Raw genomic sequence first — 24447 nt, 5'->3', positions numbered from 1 at the left:
TTTCTATTTTACTACTGGTGGAGAGGGGTCTGATACAGACTGAATTTTTTCTATTGAACTACAAGTGGAGGGGGGGGTCTGATACAGACTGACACTAAACTGCCTTTGTCCATTTATATTTAAATTCTACAGTCTAGACTGCCTGAATTGTTTTCTATTTTACTACTAGTGGAGACGGGGTCTGATAAAAACAGAAACCAAACTGCCTTTGTCCATTTCTATTCATATTCTACAGTCTATACCAGCTGAATTTTTTCTATTTAACTACAAGTAGAGGGGGAGGGGTCTGATACAAACAGAAACTAAACTGCCTTTGTCCATTTCTTTTTATATTTTTCAGTCTATGCAGGCTGCTTTTTTTCTATTTAACTACAAGTGGAGGGTGTAATATACAGACAGATACCAAACTACCTTTGTCCATTTCGTTTTATATAGTACAGTCTATGCAGGCTGCTTTTTTTCTATTTAACTACAAGTGGAGGGGGGGGGGCTCATAGACAGCCACCAAACTACCTTTGTCCATTTCGTTTTATATAGTACAGTCTATGCAGGCTGCTTCTTTTCTATTTAACTACAAGTGGAGGGGATGGGGGGGGGGCTCATAGACAGCCACCAAACTACCTTTGTCCATTTCATTTTATATAGTACAGTCTATGCAGGCTGCTTTTTTTTCTATTTAACTTCAAGTGGAGGAGGGGGGGCCTATACAGACAGACACCAAACTGCCTTTGTCCATTTCTATTTTTATTGTACAGTCTATACAGGCTGTTTTTTTTCTAGTGGAGGGGGGGCTGATGCAGACAGAAACCAAGCTGCCTTTGTCCATTTCTTTATATATTTAACTATAAGTGTAGGGTGTAATATACACCCAAAGACGATGGCTGCATTGCCAATAGGCTAAGATGGAGAGGAAGACTATCAGGTTTGTGTGCAGAATTAAGGATGGCCTACCAGGGCCTATCAGTCGCTGCCAGGGCCTATCAGTCCCATGGGGCAGGGACTGATGTGAGTGAGTTATCTGTACAGCACTGCGGAATTATTGGCACTATATAAATAAATGGTAATAATAATAATAACCTGGGGGGCACTACAGTGTGGTATTCTTTGAACATGTTGACACTATTGTGACATAATTTCAACATGTTGGCACTATTGTGGCATAATGTGAACATATGGGCACTATTGTGGCATAATTTGAACCTGGGGGCGCTATTGTGTCATAATTTGAACCTGGGGGCACTACTATGTGGCATATCAATTGGGGGCACTACTGTGTGACATAATATGAAATATGAATATGAGCCAATGATGCTCTAAAATACTCTCCAAGAGTATCTCCAGGGCACTAGGTACTACACTCGCTGTACGCTACTAGACTTATCTTCATGCTGATTGGTTATGGACTGATGTACCTAGGCCCCATGCAAGCATTTGTGACAAGTAATCCTGGACATCCGAGACAAAGGTTAGCAGGAACTGTTCAAGGGATTGGTTGGCACACTCCATCTGTCTGTTCCACTGGAGTTGGTACCCAGATGAGAAGTCGAGTGAAATTCTGAGCCCCTTGAAGAAGGCCCTCCAACACCTTGCCACAAATTGAATCACTCTGTTGAATACTATCCCAAGGGTGAAAATCTGGGAGAATTGGAGATCCACTACCACCAGGATGGTGGTGATGGTTTGAGAGCTGGAAAAGTCTGTGACGAAATCCATGGACACGTGGAATAGACAGAGGCATCAAGAGCCCGGAAGAGAGTGTCTATGGTACCCTGGTGTGTGGACAAATAATGCATGTTTGGGCCGAAGACAGCAAAATCCTTCCTTTCACCAGAATCATCCGAGGATCAAATCAATAGTCTTCCTGATAACAATATGCCCTGGCAATAATGAGTTATGTCCCCATTGCAGAACCAGCAGCTGGCAGCTGGGTGGAACAAACATATATTTTCCAGTCACCTTTTTGAGCACTGTCTTTGTGTCCTGGATCCTGTCCACCAACTCCGATGAAATGGCTGCTGCCAGAATCAAGACTTGTGGGTTAATGGTTCCGCCCTTCATGATGCATCGTTTGGGAGGAAACTGCAGGGACAGTGCGTTAGCCTTGACATTGCTGGACCCGGTGCCTGTCAAGAGTTCAATATGTACACATTTCAATAAATTAATGGAGCTCAGGGCCGTAAATAGGGCTGTGCGACAGGGGCGATCGCCCAGGACGCAAGGGTAAAGGGGGGCGCAATTTAGAAATATTCTAGGTTCATTCGGTTAAAATTGAGTGTAGTGGGGCGGCATTTGTCTTTCACGCCCCAGGCGCTAGAATTCTCAGTTACGGCTCTCAAGGAGCTCACCTTGGTTTCACTGATTTCTAATTTGATGTTGGGAGTGCAGCACAAGTGCTTAACTTTGACATCCTCAGTACACTTGGTTTTACCTAAATGACTTGTGAGCTTACCTCAATATAGGTTGGGGTTATGGGTAATTGACGTCAACATTGACGTCATACCCGGAAGTGGAGCCAGCGAGCGGTGGTGCCGCTAGCGCTCTGATACTACTGACTGTGTGTTTCTTGTTTTGGAATTCACTAAGCGCCTGATACATATTTAGCTAGGGAATCTATGGCATGCGTTATAGCAGTTAATACACTTACATTAATGGTACTATACATGTCCATTCTATCAATGCTGTTATTAGTCATGGACTTCTAATACAAACACTATGGCACATACCGATCTGTGATATTCTTTTACCTTGGTTTTTTTGCCAAACTCCATTAATAATTATTACCTATTATGGGGCTGACATTTTAGGATATCCCTGGCAAGAGCACTTTACACATATCTTAGCCAGGTAATCTATGGCATTTGCCACAGTCATTTGGGGCGCCTATACCAGATTATTATATACGATTAACCCTGTCCTACTATCAGATATGGACATCTAGAGAAACATTATGACACATAATTGTTTGGGGTATTTTTCATCCAAAGTATTCTGTTTTGGTGATCTTGACCAATAAATATCACTATATTGGCACTCTGATTTATTAATATTTACATCCATCCCCATCAATTTATATGTGCTATATATGCTCCTAGTTATGTGATTTAATTCAACATCACATATACCTTAATTAGCTCTCTCACCTGTCCATAAACATATTATCTACTTATGGCCTTTTAGGTGACTACTGTTTTGGTAATTGATCGTTTTATTGTATTATCATATTACCTGGCTCCACTATCCTTAATTTTAATACACATTGCTCTATTTTCTTTTCACCATATTCTATATTCCTTTTTTTTAATATTTCACTTTTTTACCAATGAGGTTGTAATGTATACCATCATCTAGATGGATATGTTTTCTATTATCAATAATAAAGGCTTTTGCCCGTAACTATTTAGTGGTAATTATTGAGTTACCCTTTCAATGTGGATAGGAGTGCTTCCAAATCCTTTCTTTTTCTGATCCCTTTTCATGTTCTATTATGGTAGGGAGCACCCCCTCATGTATGTAGACCGTGATTTCTATATACTTTGAGGCATATCCTAGCGCTGTGCAGGACATTATCCAATTTTTGAGCTTACCTCAATATAGCAATCTTTTGTTTTCACTTTGCTTCAATACAGTTCATTGATAAAGTTCTGAACAGGCTGTGACTGGGTGACATTATGATAGGGGGACCCCACAATGAGAATTTCCCTGTTATTGTGTTATCAGCCCAACCTGTCATAGCCTAGTACAGTTAGCAGCTTTTTTAGACATTTTGCTGCTCTATTTTCTTCTTGTTAGCATTCTCCTGCTGTATGCCATATATGTCACTTTTCCTTTGAAATACATACATACTGTCACTGTGCCAGCATATATTGTTTCCTCCTTGCATCAATGAGCTTTGTAAACCACTATGATGCAGTTTACAATGCTGCCTAACTGATTATGACTGACTAATAAAAATGCTCAGGCATATACATGGTCTCACAGTAGTACACATTTTACCTGGTGATAGTGCAGTTTTAATTGCCTATGACTGACTGAAAATCCTTTGCTTTAAATAATGGAACCCTTCTCATGAGTACACAGTTAATCATATAAGCAAACTATGTTTACCTGATTTGATTTCCTTTAAGAACTCCATGGCAGACCATACAAATGGGTTAATCCTTAATCAGCGGAGCAAACACAGTAAAAAGTTGATACCCCTGGAAGATATATATATATATATATATATATATATATATATATATATAGTGTAACTCATTATCCTTCCTTGTCTTTTGAGTGACGTCTAAAACTGCCTCTGAAAAACAGATCCAAAAAACACATGGGAAGGAAATATCGAGGCTGCTATGGAGTTCCTTAAGGAAAATAAATTTTCAGGTAAACATAATTTGCTTATTTCCTTTTTGGAGTCCATAGCAATTCAAACAAATGGGATGTACCCAAGTAATCAGATATGGGGGGATGGGTCAAAGACATTGAAATCAATCCTGCCAGTGTTATCCTTATGTGCAAAATAATAAACTTAATTTGCACCCCTTGCATTGTAACATGGTTTTGTCCAGGAGACTTAAATAAGAAACTGCTTAATTTAAGATACTTAATAAATCAGGCCCAACATTCCTAAGAGCCTGTTATTCACTCACTGAATATTCTTTTGAGATTGGTTTTGAGTCAGTTGTTGAATCTTTTCGATTTTTTCCTGTGACACTGACAATTTGTCTCTCTCTGTATATACATGTATTCCCATTATTTGCAGCTGTTGAAAAGGCATAAGATGACTCTTCCTATAAAAACAAAACTACCCTATGTGTGTCTTGGTTTTGGCTTTTCTATTACCAGAATGTTGTCTATATATGGAAACCTTGCAATTCCTTGTTTCCTGTGCTCAGCCATAAGGACCACCAGCATCCTTGTCAATGTTCTGGGAGATGTTGAGATGCCAATGGTATAGACGTAAACTGAGAATGGTGTCCCAATCTGAAGAATCTGAGAAAAAGATAATGTTGCAATTGGAATGTGAATGTAGGCATCCTGTAAATCTATAGGTCAGGAAAGCTCCTTCTACTGCTCTGAGAATGGAGTTTACCATATGTTCTTACAAATTGTTTGAGTCGTCTTAGATCTAGAACAATTCAAAAGTCTCATGACTGCTTCTCTACCAGAAAGAGTTTGGAATAAAAGCTTGTGGCCCTTTGATTGTTAGGTACTGGATACCAGAATTAAAAAAGATATTTCCTGACAAATTTGGTACAGATGAGAGACATGCTTATGACATCTCTATTGTAGAATCCTTTTCACAGGGCTCCCATGTGTCCTGCTTTCCCAGGACATACCTGTTTTTTGTTTCCGAAAATCTTACTATGGAATTCAGACTCATGATACACCAGTATTAAGATGATGAGGGGGGAATAGATTATTATTATTATCTTTAATTTATAAGGCTCCACAAAGGGTCCGCAGCGCCGTACATGACATATACAGATAACAGTGACCCATGACACAACATGATACATAAAGAACAAAATATGATGAACAAAAATATATAAATATACACACACACGTAACTTGGTAATGCAAATCAAATTATTTCTGGGACAATGAGTGAAAGTGATGGTAGAAATCAGCGAGAAGCAGGCCGAAGCTTAAGAAAACAGAGCTAGGGAAGCAGGCCAAGAGGTACAGAGGGTGATGGAATAGTAGAAGGAGCACACAAGGAAAGAGGGCACTGCTCCTGAGAGCTTACATCCTAAAGGAAAGGGGGAGACACATATAGGGTGGAAATAACTGGGGGAGAGAGCTGGGACAAGGGAGTTAGGAGGAGGACTGATAGACTTGAATAAAAAATGAGTCTTAAGGGTACGCTTTGAGAGTAGATGCTAACCTGATGGAACGTGGAAGATCGTTCCACAGCTGGGGAGCAGCCCCGGCAAAGTCCTGGAGACGGGAGTGGGAAGAGGTGATCAGTGAAGTAGTGAGGCGGTGGTCACAGGCAGAGCGGAGGGGGCGGCTAGGAGTGTAGGTAGAGATGAGATTGGAGATGTAGGGAGGGCAGGAATGATTAAGTGCTTTAAAGGTGAGGGTGAGGAGTTAAAATTTAATTCTGTAGGCCATGGGGAGCCAATGTAGTGACTGTTGGATGGAGACAGCAGAGATAGAGCGGCGGGAGAGAAAAATGATGTAGGCAGCAGTATTGAGGAGAGACTTAAGAGGGTCAAGGTGAGAATTAGGTAGAGAGAAGGAGGTTACAATAGTCAATTCGAGAGATTACAAGCGAGTGAACAAGGGTTTTCGTGGCTTCCATGGTGAGAAAGAAGCATATCTTGGGTATATTCTGAAGGTGGAAGTAGCAGCATTTTGAGAGAGAGTGAATGTGAGGTATGAAGGAGAGGGAGGAATCAAGGATGACCCCAACGCATCGCACTTGAGGGACAGAAACAAGGGTATGTTATTAATAGAAATAGAGAGGGGGGTGGGAGAGTCCTGGAAGGGGAGAAAACGATGAGTTCAGTCTTGGAAATATTGGGTTTAAGGAAGCGTTGGGACATCCAAGATGAGATGGCCGAGAGACAGCAGGAGACACGAGACAGGAGGGAAGGGGAGAGGTCAGGGGATAAAAGATAAATTTGGGTATCATCAGCATAGAGGTGGTACTGGAGGCCAAAGGAGCGGATAAGGACACCAAGGGAGGAGGTGTAGAGGGAGAAAAGCAGGGGGCCAAGAACGGAACCTTGGGGAACGCCAACAGGTAAGGGAAGAGACGGGGATGTAGAGTCATGTGTAGAGACTGAGAAGGAGCGGTTGGTGAGGTTTTTTGTTCTTCCTTATTTACATTACAAATGGAGTAAGTGTTAATTGTATAGCTTGAGAAAATATCATGTCATGGGACACATACCTTTTCAACACTTTGTATTCTGTCCCCTGGTTTTTCTGTTGTACTGGTTGCCTGGGGGACAGCTAAAATACTTTTCACACGCTGTGGGACCTATTTATTATAAAGGGGAGAGTGTGTATTACTGTTGCCAGTATGAATAACTAGGAGGCAGTGTGTATTATGGACCAGCAATGTGTATTTTTCAATATCTGCCACTGGGTGAAATGTGTTTAGAAAGCTGCAGCCACTGTGTAATACTGGGGACAGCATGTATTATATGGACAGTGTGTATGTCTGGAGGAGATGTAATACTATTTAACTTTGTGCTTCACATTTTGTTCATATACATAAGAAAATGAAGTCAGAATGAAATAACTGTTGTGTAGGTGAAGTGACAGTTAATTTACAAAATGTTTTTTTTCTGTGTCAATTTCTATGGTGTAATCCCCACCCAGCAGTGTGTATTGAACCACATGATCTGTAAGAACAAGCCTTGTGTGCCTGTCCTGCCCACTTCTACTCAGCTGTCAGAGGAGAAGGGCATTACTCCAAGACCTCACACAAGGTAAACAGTAATGTGCATTTCCAGTGTCTTTCTGTATAGTAATGTATATTATTGCCGTGCAAAGTCTGGCCCTCTGTAATTAGGTAGGTAGGTAAAGAGAGCGTGCTGGATCTACTGAATCTTTAACCCCTTAATAACTAGAGAAAATTGCAGCTTTGTAATCATACACATTTGATCATTTTTGTAATGTGCTGACTAAGGAAATATTTTCTAATTTGTTAGGGTATTGGTGTTATGACAATAAGAATTTATTTTGGTTTTATATCATCTTATTTTTAGGGTTATAAATTTAAATTTAAATAGTGAAAAAAAATAATATATAAAAAATATATATATATATATATATATATATATATATATATATATATATATATATATATATATAAGTAAAATGCTTTTCCTAAGTTATCCTCGTGATTATTTTCAAGTTTTTGTATGCTTAAATGTGCTATCCTATTTCTACCCTTTATTTTGATAACTAATTTGTGTATTTTTCTCTAGTTTAGAGAAGTTAAAGTTAGAATGTTGGGGAAATGGTACATTTTATTTTATTTTTACTTTTATTTTTTATTAGAACGTCCCCCACTAGGTCAGCATAGACCTCAGGTAACACTACAAGTATTTTTTTCATCTTTGCAGCATTTTTTTTGCTTGCTTTAACTGGATATTTTACTGTACATGTTCTCTCTCCCTACCCAGATCCCCAGGAGTTGCTGCCTGCATCCATTTTTTTCCTGGGTCTCTGTCAGTTCTGTAATACTAAGCCGGGAAATCAAAGCTCACTATATTTAAATAGTAACGGCTCAGGGGTGGGTGGTTTTGAGCTACAGTACCAATCACAAGCTGCAGTCTCTTGGTTCTTTCTACTGTAGTGGAGCCCTGGTGATCATGGGAGGAAACAAGATGCAGAAATACACTATATTTATCATTCTGTGTTTCTCTCAGCAATTGTTGGGAATCCCTCACATGTGTGTGTATATTTTACAACTGGACTTTGAATAGTTTCATAGCTTGTGACCTTGGAGTAAGATTAAGAGCACATAGATTATAACCAGGGCCTGATTAAGGGTCACAGCCGCCCCAGGCTACTACACTAGTTGCCCCCCCTCCGTGTGTGTGTGTGTGTGTGTAAACAAATTTGTTTTATAGATATAGATATAGATATAGATATATATATATATCATACTTGCCAACTCTCCCGGATTGTCCGGGAGACTCCCGCATTTTGCAAGAGTCTCCCGGACGAGTGTGGCAATCTCCCTGATAGGAAGGGGGAAAAATTTAGTTTAAACGCCGCGATTCACCCGGAATCGCGGGGCCAAAATGACGCGATTTCGCAGCCCCGCCCCCTGCACGCCCACGTCCCAGCTGGCATCTCCCGGAAAAGGAAAAAAAAATGTTGGCAAGTATGATATATATATAGATATATATCTGTAAATAAAATTGTAAAACATTAATACATAAAACACACTTCATTATGCACTTCTTCTCTTACCTGATCTTGCAGCTTAGACTACCTGGTGTTCTCTTTTGCTTGTTCTTGGAGTGTTGTCCGTTGGCTTCTGGAAACTTGGGAGTCCTGTATTTAAAAAAAAATGCAAAAAATATTGCAAAAATTGTATTATAGTGCAAAATTTTAACAAACCCTGAATGATACAAAACAACCCCCTAGTACAGACAGACAATAAAATATATGAAAATTATTTACACTCCTATAGTAACATCTACCAGCCCTGTCTATCTAGTATTTAGTATTCTAGTGACCGCTGAAATCACAGTCAGCATCAACATCACCGCCACACAATACAGAAATCCTGCCCTCTACAAGTTATTTCATCACCTCCCCACCAATTCATTCCCCCTGTCATTTTTATCAACCCGCACCAGACAGTTTATGACCCCACCTATCCAATTCACTAACCCCCCCATAGCCAGTTCCTTACCTCCCCATTGCTTTTTCATTAATCTCCCCTATCCAATTCATTAACCCCCCCTCTAGCCAGTTCATTACCTCCCCATTTTCACTTCATTAATCCCCCCCCTAGCCAGTTCATTAACACCCCCCATCCAATTGATATGCCCCTCTATCCAATTCATAAGCCCCCCCCTCTAGCCAGTTCATTAATCCCCATTTTCACTTCATAATCCCCCCCCTCTAGCCATTTCATTAACTCCCCCATCCAATTCATATGCCCCCTCTATCCAATTCATAATACCCCCCCCCCTCTAGCCAGTTCATCAATCCCCATTTTTACTTCATTAATCCCCCCCTCTAGCCAGTTCATTAATCCCCATTTTCACTTCATTAATCCCCCCTCTAGCCATTTCATTAATCCCCATTTTCACTTCATTAATCCCCCCCTCTAGCCATTTCATTAATCCTCCCCATCCAATTCATAACCCCCCCCCCCTCCAGCCAGTTCATTACCTCAACATTTTCACTCCATTAATCCCCCCTATCCAATCCATACTAGCAGATCATTAATCCCCCCATATCCAATTTATAAGAACCCCCCCAGTCATCTCCCCCCCCCCTCCACATCCGATGTGTCACCCCCCTGATATTTAACAAGCACTTACCTTGCGGTCTTCTGTTCTCCTCTGACCAGACGCCGGCGCTTCTATCATCTTCACACGCAGCTAACAGCATCCGACGCTGTTAGCTGTGGGCACGCTCTGTGTGATTAGTGTGGTCATGTGAGATGTGAGATCTAACGTGACCACACTAAGCAATACACTGATAGGGCAGCTAACAGCGTCGGATGCTGTTAGCTGCGTGATTGGGCACAGGAACATGCGGGACCACCCCTTTGAGACCAGGGGCGGCCCCATTAGAGGAGAAAGAAGCCGATCACCGGCACTTGAAGAAAAACAAACACAAAAAAAACCCCAGCTTGTCAGTGTTCCGCGCTGCGCCCCCCAGGAATCAGCGCCCCAGGCTGCAGCCTGATCAGCCTAGTGGTTGATCAGGCCCTGATTATAACTCACACATTTTAAAGTTTAACTACTAAATGAAATTAAGTTCAGAGTATTTATACTAATATTGTTACATTTGATGCTTACACTTTTGTTCTTTCTTTATTATCTAGGGTTCTTTATCAGGGTTTAGCAACCTTGAAAACTTACTGCAGGCCATTTCCTTTACGTTGTTAGTTTTATAAACCTCTTCCCAGGCCCGGCGCTCCCATTAGGCAAGGTTAGGCACTTGCCTAGGGCGCCGGGCTCTGGAGGGCGCCTGGAGGATGAAAATTACTTTAAAACTGTGCGGCAACCGCTGACCATACCTGTCACGCCCGCCGCACAGCATTCAGATGCACGGGGGAGGGGGGAAGAGGCTATTGCTCACCACCGCCGCCTCTCTGCTCCGTCTCCTCCCCTCCACTCACTAGTGTCAGTGAGTGGAGGGGAGGAGACGGAGCAAAGAGGTGGCGGTGGTGAGGTAAGGAAAGACGGGGTGAGGGGGGAGGAGGGAGGAGGGCGCCGATTGTTGCGGGGGGGGGGCTGGGGCGCCGATTTTGTAAAAATGCCTAGGGCGCCATGGAGGCTAGCACCGGCCCTGCCTCTTCCTTTTGTGCCCTTCAAATAGTTTCCCACACAGAACCAAGCTCATTTAAAGCATTCTATATTGATGTCAAAATAATAAATATAAATAAAGTTGTCATAATTGCAATCAAATTAATTCCTGGGATGCTTTGCTGCTGGCTAGATGAATGTAAACATATTGGTAAACACATCTGGGGGTAATTGTATGAAGCACCGGTTTCTGCAAGTCACCAGAAGCCTGTAAATGCCATTGCTGCTTTAAATTTCCCCTGCAGAAACTGATGCATCCTACATTTACCCCTTGGTGTTGTCTACATATATTACATTTCCCATTATGATATAAAGTCACTGAATTTAGTTATAGTCTAACTTTTTTATAGTCCTGTATTTAATAAATACAAAGACCAGAAGGATAGTAGCAGAAATAGTAGCAAGTTACATCTTATCTATAGATTGAAATAATTACACCATTCAGTTATTATTGAAATACAGGGACATTTCCTGGGACCAAATAAGTCTTGCATGCTTCCATATTTGTTTGAAAGGCTATCACAAATGCACTAAGTTTTTGCCCATACATACTAAATGGTTCATTTTGGTGATCAGATAGTTTCAGCGGGATTAACTTTTTTTATTCCTTAGTCTACCCAATTCAATTTTGCAATTTTATTTTGGTCAGATATGGCGTTCTTTCATATCTTTCCATTCTGTGGAATTAAATATATGGGATTAAATATGAAAATAATGGACTTTTTACAGTTCTTTCAATAGTTGATTTACTCTTTTGCTCAGTTTGTTAATTATCTTTTTGATTATTTGTAAAACGAATATTATAACCTGTATCAACATATGACCAATATAGTTATGTTGCAAGGGGTTAAAAGCTTAGGGACAGTGGTATCCATCCTGAATGATCTTAAGGACTGAGGTATTGTGCAGCAGGGGTGGGGCTCATGGTGATAAAATTGCATTACCTCCCTGCACTTGCCACCTGATCTCCCTTCAATGTTTGTATGATTTCCCCACCACCTGATAAGTGCCAGAGATTGAGTCTCAACCTACTTTTAATAGAATCTATTTTGCACTATCCATTTGCACTAGAGATGGGTGGGCTCAGTTCCCCGAGAACCAAACCCACACGAACTTCAGGTATCCGAGTACCGAGCCGAGCAGGCTCTGTACTCTCCCGCCGATTCGGAATTCAAAACGAAGCAAAACGTCATCATGACATAGTCGGAGCTCGGTTCTCGCAATGTCTCAAATGCATAAATATCTGCCTCCACAGCGATCCAGCGCCATTTGACAGAGGGAGAGAGAAGGGTTAGGTTGCAGGATTAGAGCAGAGAGAGAGAGCAGTTATTAGAGCAGGAAGAGAGGTGTATAGAGGAGGCATTTTTCCAAACATTACAAACTGTTTGGGGTGTCATATTTCCTCCAGAAACTATTTTCTGCCTGCAGAAATTATTATATTCCAGCACTATATATTTCTGAATTTGCACTACAAGTGTTTGGGTTGTCAGATATTCCCCTCTTCGAACAAAACTATTTTTTGGTGTTGAAATTATTAGATACCAGCACTATATATTACTGAATTTGCACTACAAGTGTTTTGGGTCTCATTAAAATGGATTCACAGCAGTCCACATATGAGCAGGATCAGCAAGGACCTGCTGGCACCAGTCCTGATGGAAGTCTTCCCTGTACATCATCTGGTAAAGTCTATGTAAAAGTACATACTCTTTTTAAGTCAGGGAAAAAAATACACCAAAAAAAACCTTTTACTGTGTTGAAGAGAAAAAGCAGTGTAACTGAGGAAAGGTTAACTGCCAATAAAAAAAAAATGCCAACTTGCCATTCTACACACGCAGTGGCAAAGAAAGAGTGAGGCCTTTGCCTTTCTCTATTAGTGCAAGATCTAAAAATGTTACAGAGCCTTCTTCTTGTAAGGTCACTCGTGACTAAGCGAGACCAAGTAATTTGGACTCCAAAAGTGGTGTACAACTACTGTTACGTGTGAAAGCCGAGCTGAAAGAAAACAGTAAGGCATTAGAGGAAAATGTATGCTCAGAATCAGAAATTACACCAATCCCTGAGGAGAGTCCATCCACGAGTGGTATGTGTAATCGTGACCATTCTGATAGTGTACCCATAAAGAAGGATGAGGTGGAGATTTGTGTAGCCGACGAGGGCGCTAATGAGGATGTTGATGAGGATGAGGTTGTTTGTGTAAGTCCTTCACCAGTGGCAGCAGTTCTGGCACACGACAAGAAGAAGGCCATTGTCATGCCTGGGCATAAAACCAAAAAAGCCACTTGTTATGTGTGGAATTATTTCTATCCAAATCCTGACAACAGTTGTATAGCCATTTGTAGTGTATGTCAAGCCACAGTCAGTCGAGGGAGGGACCTTAACCATCTTGGAACTTCATCCATGTTACGCCATTTGATGAGAGTTCATGGCCAGGTGTTGGGAAAAGCTGAAAGTTATGGCAAAAATATAACAAGCACTCCATCATCAGATAGGACCCTTCTCTCACCTACATCCCGACAGCTGCAATCTACACCCACAACACCGTCCTCATCAATATCCTCAGTAGCGATTGGAGTTAGACCTGCATCCCACTTGGTAAGGCTTGATGACTCCTGCACTATAATTGATTCCTCTGAAGAATGTTTGAGCATTAATCCCACCGCTGCTGTTGTTGCTGCTGCTGGGGGTGAATCATCCTCCCATAAGAAGCCCAAGAAGAAGAGCACTACTACTTTACTACTTTGTTAGAGGAAGCAAATATGACAGCAGTCACCCAGTCGTCAAGCGGATCACAGACGCCATGGCAACTATGCTAGTGTTAGATTTGCGTCCACTATCCACAATAAACACAGCTGGTTTTTCACAGTTAATTGATGTTTTGTGTCCCCGTTACAAAATTCCATTGCGACACCATTTTTCCCGTAAAGCTATTCCGCAACTATACCAAAACATTTGTAAAAATGTAGTAATTGGGCTCAAAAATGCCATTCTACCCACTACACTTAACCACAGATATGTGGACAAGTGGAAGTGGGCAAACCAAAGACTATATGACTGTGACAGCCCACTGGGTTGGTCATTCGCCTTCATAAGCAGGAACAGCAGCAGCAAGTACACCACTACATAACATTTGTCACAGGCAGGATACTCTTTGTATCACCGGCTTCACTAACAGGCATACAGGTGATAATCTGTTACGAAAACTAAGGGATGTCATTGATACATGGCTTATACCACTTGAACTCTCCCCAGGATATGTTATTTCTGATAATGCCAAGTATATTGTGCGAGCATTACAGCTGGGTGAATTCCATCACATTCCCTGTTTTGCTCACACAATAAACTTGGTGGTGTAGAGCTTCTTGAAAAATAACCGTGAGGTGCAGGAGATGCTTTCGGTGGGCCGTAAAATTTTGGGACATTTCCGGCATTCTGCCACAGCATGTAGGAGATTGCAGCAGATCCAAGAACAATTTTAACTTGCCCTGCCACCAACTTAAGCAAGAGGTGGTAACATGGTGGAATTCCACCCTGTACATGGTTCAGAGGATGGAGGAACAGCGCAAAGCCATACAAGCAAATTGTACAAGCCATGAATATGACATATGAATTATTTAATTCCGGTAATGGTAGTGGGAAAGGAGGGGGTATGTATTTCACTCTTGCACAGTGGGGAATCCTTTATGTGTTGTGCAATGTGCTGAAACCATTTGAAGTTGTGACGTGTGAAGTGACTTCAGACTCTGCTAGCTTGAGCCAAGTCATTCCCTTAATTCGACTTTTGGAAAAGCAGCTTGACAAACTGAAGGAGGAGATGAAAGAAAGCAATTCCGCAAAGTATGTTGGCCTTGTAGATCAAGTACTTAATTCGCTTTGCAATGACCTAAGAGTTATTAAAATCATGAACTCGGATCACTATGTTTTGGCGACTGTGCTTGATCCTAGGTTTAAGCCCTACATTGGTTCTTTGCTTCAAAATGACCGAGATGTGAACATTTGCAAGGAGCTATTGGTCAGCAAGTTGTTCGCTGAACTGGGCCTTGGCTTGATGACGTCTCCTCCTTCAGTTTCTCAGGCAGCTGCTGCTCGGAAAAATTTGCACTTTCCAAAGAGAAGCAGGGATGACGCAGGAGGCAGACCACAACAGTTTGACATCTGGGCTGGTTTGAAAGATTTTACCAAAAAATGTGTGACCTTGCCCATAACTCCATCCAATCCTACTATTAACATGCAAAGGATGGTGGAGGATTATTTTCAAGAGTTAATTGATATGGAAATGTCAGACAGTCCCTTTCCATACTGGGAAGAAATACAAGCCATTTGGAAACCCATGTACAAACTTGCTTTGCAATACCTAAGCTGCCCACCCTCCAGTGTGTACTCAGAAAGAGTATTCAGCACAGTCGGGAACCTTGTCAATGATCGACGTAGGAGGTTGCTTTCAAAAAATGTGGAAAAGATGATGCTCATCAAAATGAACTACATCTTCCACGAGGAAGGCCTTTACCGTCAAATACATCCAAGTACTGACACTTCTCTAATGGTGGATTCCAGCGAAGATGAATTAATAGTCTGTGATGATGATGTACACACTGATGAGGGTGAGGATGATGCTGAAGAAGATGATGACAACATCTTTTTAAAACTTTCACTATAAGTGTAGGGTGTAATTTAACCCCAAAGAGAAAAGGGACTTGGGACATTTCTATTTAACGTACAGTCTTTGCAGGCTGCTTCTTTCTCTATTTAACTATAAATGTAGGGTGTAAAATACAGACAGACACCAAACTTTCCGCTTTGCAATGATTTTTGCTATGAATTTTGATAGCTCTTTTTAGACCGTTGGCTCCCACCCTGGATTGGTGTGTGTAGCTGTAGAATTAGGGATGGCTTACCAGGGATTAAACTGTATTTTTCCCGATTTGCACTAATAAGGTTTGGGTGTAATCTAGAGCCAAACAGAAAAGATGCTTTGCCCATTTCTATTGATTGTACGCTCTTTGCAGGCTGCTTTTTTTTCTATTTAACTATAAGTGTAGGGTGTACTATATAGATAGACACCAAACTGCCTTTTTTGCTATGAATTTCGATCGCTCTTTTTAGTGCATTGTCTGCCACCCTGAATTTGTGTGTGTCTGATAAATGCACACATCCCGGGGGGCTCAGCGCTCGTTGACATTTATTAGCTGTAGAATTACCTCACTTATCCAAGAAACAGGTAGAGCACTAAATGATGTTATTTTAGCCAAAAAAAATTGATTCTTTTTTTTTTTAACAAATTGCAAAACCAAACCAAACAAAAACCAAAACACGCAAGGGCGGTTTTGCCAAAACCAAAACTTTGCAGGCTGAAGGTAATCCAGAACCAAAACATAGGGGTCAGTGAGCATCTCTAATTTGCACTGTTGTGGGAAAGCACTTTCCTAAGCACTCTTTTACTCATGTAATAAAACATTTTAATGCACAAATGTGAAACATGTAATACTTACAATACCAATATCTCCTCACTCTCATGACTAGTTATAAGTGAGCCAAAACCAGGCAGTAATTTAGGAGAAAAACTGAAGGGGGTGATCCTAAAGTTGTAATCGGTTGGTCTTGGAATGACATTTTTACTCTTTTCACCTTGTGCATTTTCAGGTGAGTCAGAAAAAAACACGAAGCTAAGTGTAGATTTATTTTCTGGAGACAATTCCAAATGGGGGAAGTGGCCGTGTACCTCGAAATTAATTTAGTGTATGAGTAAACACATATGTGCAAACAAAATAAAAAGTTGTAGCATGGTGTCATATTATTTGCAGCTCATAAATGAGCCTTACTGACCATGAAACACTTTCTTGTTTAAGATTTCCTTTTATAATGTTTTACTGGTTTGTACACTGCTATTTCCACTAATGTCTTACCTTATTACTATTATATCTTTGCTGGACATGTTGTTGTATTTAAAGCATTTTTATGATATGATAAACACATACTTTCTTCGCACAGTAGTAAAATCAGAAAAGGACGAACCATGAAAACTTTCATTGTTGGAATTGGTGGGTAAGTTTACTATATATTTAGTGAAAATGTGTATTTTATAAGGCAAATGAATAATACCTGTATTCCTAAATACTAAAGTATTTAAGCAGATATTTAAATTACATATATTGACATATAATTCATATTTGCTGCTAAACATAATCTTTATATACATATCTTAAACTTCCTTTTAAGCTGTCTCTTGCATAAATCCATAACTCTGTAAGTAGGTGTTTAATGTATTTAAAGCTTCTCTACCACCTAGTAAAAGGGGGTAGTACAGCTGCTTCCCACCCCTCTTTCCTCTTACAGCCCGTCCAAACAGCGGAGGAGGGAAGGGGTAGTGGCATGAGGGTGTTTGTGAGCTGCAGTACCAATCACAAGCCGCAATCTCTTGATGATTGGTCGCCCTGCTCACACCCCCTCGCCCACTCCTTTTAAAGATGGTTAACTTAATTGATTAGCCAGTTCGGTATTTCAACCTGATAGTGCGTTTTTTTTCTCAGGGCTTTGGCTGGGGTGGGGTTCCCCTGGTAGCGCAGTTTTAATCAAAGATATCAAAGATAATAAAAAAAAACCTGCTCCATTTGATGGCCAATGTCATAGTCAGTTTAAATCATTAACTAAAATTTTATATTTTTCTTTACAGTATTACTCTGTGAAACTGTTATTTCTAACATGACTAGCCCATACAATACACAGTCATATTTACTTGGAGTCTTGCACTCGCTTTGCACTTCTCTGCCTTTGTTGGCTATGATATATACTGGTATTTTGTAATGTTCCAATTTATTTGTTGTTTATTGATGATTCATGTAAGTTGTTATAAACCCAAAACTAACATCGTATTGTATCCTTCTTGTGGCAGTGTTACAAATGGTGGAAAAACAACACTTGCTAACAAACTTCTGAAAATACTTCCTAATTGCAGCCTAATCAACCAGGATGACTACTTCAAGGTATGAATGGCCTTAACAATTGTAGTAAACTCTCCGGGCCTGATTCATCAAGACACGTATCTGCCGATTTTCTGAGTATCGTACGCAAAATCACTCTGTGCATGCCTAGATCTGGGACATACGCCACTGAATGCAGCGTCTATGCATGCAAAGGGCACTTACTACAGCCTATTATTTCTGGAAGTGAACGGGACGGGGAATGGGTGTTCTCCCAGAGTCAATGTACAGTAAGGACGTGCCAAACTCAAGCGCACACAGGCACGTCCAAATCAATCTTTGGGCATCTCAAATTGACTTGTACTAGTGATGACAGTCTCATATGCATGCTATAACGTGTTTGAAATAAGCAGCAACTGTTTTGTCATTAATGGTTATATTATTAACAGGTAGCATTAATTCAATAGTATTTTTTTTCTTTTCTTTATATATTTAAATTTTACATATGCATTGAATGTATCCTGCAGTATCTTGTGTACTGAATTAAGGAGTAGGCAGAGCAAATTTATGTTGCGTTTAGAATGTGTGCCTTGATGAATCAGGCCCTCCATGTTTAATCAGTATTATTTAGCAGCAACTGAACTATAAATTGTTTTTTAAAAACTTTACCTGTGCTACCATTTGTCCGTCCGAAAACTGTGAATCTAACATTGTGGTCATCTTTCTAAATCGATTACCATTTTTTAGATCCTAAGTAGAGATGAGCGCACTCGGATTTCCTGAATCCGAGCCCACCCGAACGTTGCCGATCCGAGTCGGATCCGAAACAGATCCGGGTATTTGCGCCAAATGAAAAATTGAAACCGAGGCTCGGAGTCATAATCCCGCTGTCGGATCTCGCGATACTCGGAACCTATAAATTCCCCGCTAGTCGCCGCCATCTTCACTCGGGCATTGATCAGGGTAGAGGGAGGGTGTGTTAGGTGGTCCTCTGTTCTGGTAGATCTCGTGCTGTGCTGTTTAGTGCTGTGCTGTTTAGTGCTGTGCTGTGTTCTGCAGTATCAGTCCAGTGGTGCTGTGTGCTGTGCTCTGTAAATTTTGAGTTCAGTGGTGCTGCTGGGTTCTGTGTGCTGTGTCCTGTTCAGTCCAGTGGTCCTGTGTCCTGTGCTCTGTGCGTCTAAGGGCATAGTTATTTCCTCAATATTCCCAAGTGTTTAAAAATTTTTAAAAAAGTTATAAAAAAATTATTTAAATTTTTTTTAATTACAACAAAATTTGCAAAACCAATCCTGCAGTATAAGCCCATTGCTACTGCAATATTACCAAGTTCACACATTCTGCAGTATCTTGTGCTACATATAATGGAGAGCAAAAATTTGGAGGATAAAGTAGGGAAAGATCAAGACCCACTTCCTCCTAATGCTGAAGCTGCTGCCACTAGTCATGACATAGACGATGAAATGCCATCAACGTCGTCTTCCAAGCCCGATGCCCAATCTCCTAGTACAGGGCATGTAAAATCCAAAAAGCCCAAGTTCTCAAAAAAAAGCAAAAAGAGAAACTTAAAATCATCTAAGGAGAAACGTAAAGTTGGCAATATGCCATTTACGACACGTAGAAGCAAGGAACGGCTTAGGCCCTGGCCCGTGTTCATAACTAGTGGTCCATCTTCACCCAAGGATCTTAGCCCTCCTCCCCCCCCCCTACAAAAAATTGAAGAGAGTTATGCTGTCAGCAACAAAACAGCAAACAACTCTGCCTTCTAAAGAGAAATTATCACAAATCCACAAGGCGAGTCCAAGGATGTTGGTGGTTGTCAAGCCTGACCTTCCCATCACTGTACGGGAAGAGGTGGCTCGGGAGGAGGCTATTGATGATGTAGCTGGCGCTGTGGAGGAACTTGATGATGAGGATGGTGATGTGGTTATTGTAAATGAGGCACCAGGGGGGGACACAGCTGATGTCCATGGGATGAAAAAGCCCATCGTCATGCCTGGTCAGAAGACCAAAAAATCCACCTCTTCGGTCTGGAGTTATTTTTATCCAAATCCGGACAACCAATGTATGGCCATATGTAGCTTATGTAAAGCTCAAATAAGCAGGGGTAAGGATCTTGCCCACCTAGGGACATCCTCCCTTATACGTCACCTGAATAACCTTCATAGTTCAGTGGTTAGTTCAGGAACTGGGGCTAGGACCGTCATCGGTACAGGGACACCTAAATCCCGTGGTCCAGTTGGATACACACCAGCAACACCCTCCTCGTCAACTTCCTCCACGATCTCCATCAGATTCAGTCCTGCAGCCCAAGTCAGCAGCCAGACTGAGTCCTCTCCAATACGGGATTCATCCGAGGAATCCTGCAGCGGTACGCCTACTACTGCCACTGCTGCTGTTGCTGCTGTTAGTCGGTCATCTTCCCAGAGGGGAAGTCGTAAGACCGCTAAGTCTTTCACAAAACAATTGACCGTCCAACAGTCGTTTGCCATGACCACAAAATACGATAGTAGTCACCCTATTGCAAAGCGTATAACTGCGGCTGTAACTGCAATGTTGATGTCCTATTTCAACAACATAAAAGTGGGTGGAAGGGCCCAAGGACAATTTCATCTTGCAACTATTTTTTGGGCATTATGTGACCATTCAACAGTCGTTTGCCATGTTCAAAAAGTAAAAGAAAATGTCAACAAATTCAAAAAATTTAATCAAAAGTTAAATGCCCTGTCATTATTTAAAACAAGAGGGTTTGACGTGCTAGAATTAGTGTAGTGTTAATATGTTATAAACACTACACTTGGAACTTGGAGGAGGTATTGTGGCCCCGGTATCAAATTTAGTAGCGGGGCCACCCCACTATGCAGTCCAGATACTTGTTTGGTGGAATTCTGACCAGTTGAGGGTGTAACTATTTATTATATTGTGGCCCCGGTATCAAATTTAGTACCGGGGCCACCCCACTACGCAGTCCAGATACTTGTTTGTTGGAATTCTGACCAGTTGAGGGTGTAACTATTTATTATATTGTGGCCCCGGTATCAAATTTAGTACCGGGGCCACCCCTCTACGCAGTCCAGATTTTATTTTTGGGGAATTCAGAGCCGTGGAGGGTTTTTTATTATATTGTGGTGAACACTCCTCTACGCAGTCCAGGTACATTATTCGGTGCGAATCATACAAGTTCAGGGTTTTTAAATTATATTGTGGTGACCACTCCTCTACGCAGTCCAGATACATTTATTGGTGCGAATCATACAAGTTCAGGGTTTTTAAATTATATTGTGGTGACCCACTCCTCTACGCAGTCCAGGTACATTTTTTGGTGCGATTAAGACCAGTTGATGGTTTTCTTATTATATTGTGGTGACCCACTCCTCTACGCAGTCCAGGTACATTTTTTGGTGCGATTAAGACCAGTTGATGGTTTTCTTATTATATTGTGGGGACCACTCCACTACGCAGTCCAGAAAGATACCTCGTTGCAACGTTTTGGACTAATAACTATATTGTGAGGTGTTCAGAATACACTGTAAATTAGTGGAAATGCTTGTTATTGAATGTTATTGAGGTTAATAATAGCGTAGGAGTGAAAATAAGCCCAAAAACTTGATTTTTGAACTTTTTATGCTTTTTTAAAAAAAAATCCGAATCCAAAACCTTAAATCCGAACCAAAACCTTTCGGCGGGTGTTTTGCGAAACAAATCTGAACCCAAAACATCACGAAAATCCGAATCCAAAACACAAAACACGAGACACCAAAAGTCGCCGGTGCACATCCCTAATCCTAAATTGCTGGTGGGAGGGAGGAGAGTATAATATCCTTAATATTGGACTTGCATTACCACATACAAAGAAGCATTAGGGAAATTAAAAGAGAGTTTACCAATAGACCAGAATCTTATGATATTAATATAAGGATTTTGGCACAAAAATCGTCATAAAAATGTTAATCCTGCTTAGCCACATAGTTAAAAAAAAGATATTAATTTCAACTGTTTAGAATTTCTGTGTTGATCCAGAGGAAGGCAAAATACACCCCCTCTGAACCAACTTAGGACAGTTGTTTGCCACTTTGACATTTCTTCATCACTTGGAAATACTAATATATTGTCAGTACCTTAGCCAAAATGTCAGGTTATACAGAAATATGAGAATTAAGAATTAAGCACATTTTCAAACCTCATCCAGGAGATCATCTCATTCATAAAAGTTTAAATGTTTAGCAGTCATAAGTCTGGGGGGTGCACCTGGAGAAAGGCACGATTAAGCAAATAGTGCATCTTTGTATGAGAAACTGAGAGGTTACCGTATATACTCGAGTATAAGCCTAGTTTTTCAGCACATTTTTTGTGCTGAAAAAGTCCCCCCTCGGCTTATACTCGAGTGAGCTAGGTGAGCGGCATCCCTAGTGGGGAGAGAAGCGGGCAAGGTGGGTGGAGGAGGTGCGGCCTGTGCAGAGTGACCTCTAACATCACGTCACACTGCGCAGAGCCACGTCGGGAACACTCTCTCAGACGCTGCCCGGCATTAGACTGCACATATGCAGCAGTTCTCTTGGGTCCCGTTGCAGACTGCTGTTCCTGATTGTCTGCGTCTTGGGCTCCGGGTGCTGCTGGGAAATGTCCATCTTTCACTGAAACCTCGGCAACTCTTGCGGCTTCCAGATAGACCCAAAAGGGGAGTGCAGTGCCTGGGACGCATCATCCACTAGTCCCCAAGCACGGAGTGCTTACTTATAAGGGGGGTTTGGTTTAAACAATCTTTATTCATTCACACTTTTCAATTGCAAACTATGAATCCAAATAAAACAGATAATGGTAATGTAAATCCATAAATTGCAGTCCCTTTACTCTAGTTTTACTGAGAGAGAACCATCTCTAAACTTAGGAATTGTTCTGTAATTCCTTTATAAAGTGTCTTCCTGTGTTCTCATAATAACGTCCCCTCTTTATGTATGATGTCCAGAAACTATTAAGGGCAGAATTCTGTAAGCTGTCATGGAGGCATTTATCAGGTTTAGAGAACTTGTAGCACCTGCTGTTGTACAAGTTTCAGCCTGTGGCAGCTGCTTATGGTCCAGAAGAACTGGAGAGCTGAAGGTAGCCCAAACCTGGACATAGGCTACAGCTCATTGATTAGCAAATTGGCATAATAATATATAAAGTTGGACAGTATAAAAACATCTATATAAAGTCATCAAAATGGAACTGTTAATTCTATTTTTATTTTTGAAATTTACCAGTAGCTGCTGCATTTCCCACCCTAGGCTTATACTCGAGTCAATAAGTTTTCCTAGTTTTTTGAGGTAAAATTGGGTGCCTCGGCTTATATTCGGGTCGACTTATACTCGAGTATATACGGTAATTTGTTCTGGCAAAAAGTATTTGAGAGTGCTGTTGGTCATGACAGATAAGGTAGAAGTTTGACTTGTCATTTCTGGCAGTAAGGGAGGATTAACAGTCCCTTAATGCCCTTTATAATAGCACGTACATCATACTTGTCAACTTTTGTTTACCCCCCTCCAGGAGATAAAGCAGAGCTGTAACTAGGCAGGTGCGGGAGCTGCTGTCGCCCAGGGCGCAAGCCCAAGGGGGCGCAGTGGCCACCCGCTACCTGCCTCTTTTACTGACAGACCTCAGAATCAGACTGCCGGCCGCCCGGCACATACAAAATAGTGCCCAACACCCGGCTCCTCCTCCCTTCTAAACTCTGCCCTCTGCCCCTCAGCGTCTGATGTCATGACGTTGCTAGGCATCAGAAGAGCAGAGAACAGCCAGGCAGCGATGGCTGGACAGGAAGGAAGAGGAAAGCAGGTAAGACTTGAAGCAAAAGCTCTGGGGGGAGGGGTGCTGCTATGATAGAGAGAGGGGAGGGGAATGTGTGCTGCTATGATAGAGGCGGGTTGTGTGCTGCATGCTGCTATTATGGAGGGGGGGTGAATGCTACATGCTGCTATGCTTTATGACGGAATGGGGGGTGGTATGCTGCCATAATGTGGGAGAGAAGGCAGGGGTGTATTAATATAAAGTGTGATATGAGGGTAGGGAGGATGGGTGTCTTAGTACATGGATTGGAGATAATAATTTAGGAGGCTATTAATTTAATGGTGGCTTTTATGTGGGGGCTAATTATTTAATGGGTACTATTTTATTTGTGGTGTGATGGTGGATCAATTTAATTTATTGATGGGACTTTTGTAATTTAATAGTGGGGTCTATTAATTTAAGGGGAGGTGACGGGACCTTTAATTTAACGCTGGGGAGGCTTGGGTCTATTAATTAACTGTGGGGCTGAGTTTTGGTGAGGAGAGCTATTTATTAAATGTAAATATGAATTATTTAATTCCGGGAATGGTTGTGGGAAATGGTTATATTTATTAAGTGTAAATGCTATTTAATTTATTGTTACGGCTGTTTATTTATTAAACAGGAATACTATTATTTAATGTTGGGGCTAAGTATTATTAACTTGGGTGCTATTGATGTAACACCGTAGCTGGTTGGAGTTTTCTAAATTTCATGTACCA

At 41.3% G+C, this 24447-nt stretch overlaps 1 protein-coding gene across 6 annotated transcripts in view; it reads left to right on the top strand.

Moving 5' to 3' along the window:
* The first annotated feature begins 7163 nt into the window (after positions 1-7163).
* NMRK1 (nicotinamide riboside kinase 1) overlaps positions 7164-24447 on the top strand; it is a 150722-nt gene continuing 133438 nt past the window's right edge. Inside the window, exons 1-4 of one of the 6 annotated variants that reach the window (XM_075210994.1) lie at positions 7299-7433; positions 8133-8200; positions 16995-17048; positions 17896-17986. In XM_075210994.1, the coding sequence (XP_075067095.1) occupies positions 17020-17048; positions 17896-17986 (120 nt within the window). In that variant the 5' untranslated portion in view covers positions 7299-7433; positions 8133-8200; positions 16995-17019. Of the gene's footprint in view, positions 7434-8132; positions 8201-16994; positions 17049-17895; positions 17987-24447 lie in introns of all 6 variants that reach the window. The other 5 variants (XR_012691695.1, XM_075210996.1, XM_075210995.1 and 2 more) reach the window with 5 other exon arrangements.

This window comes from Mixophyes fleayi, chromosome 1 (assembly GCF_038048845.1).
Source record: "Mixophyes fleayi isolate aMixFle1 chromosome 1, aMixFle1.hap1, whole genome shotgun sequence".
In the NCBI taxonomy this organism is placed as follows: domain Eukaryota; kingdom Metazoa; phylum Chordata; class Amphibia; order Anura; family Limnodynastidae; genus Mixophyes; species Mixophyes fleayi.
This window is presented reverse-complemented; position numbering and strand designations above follow the sequence as displayed.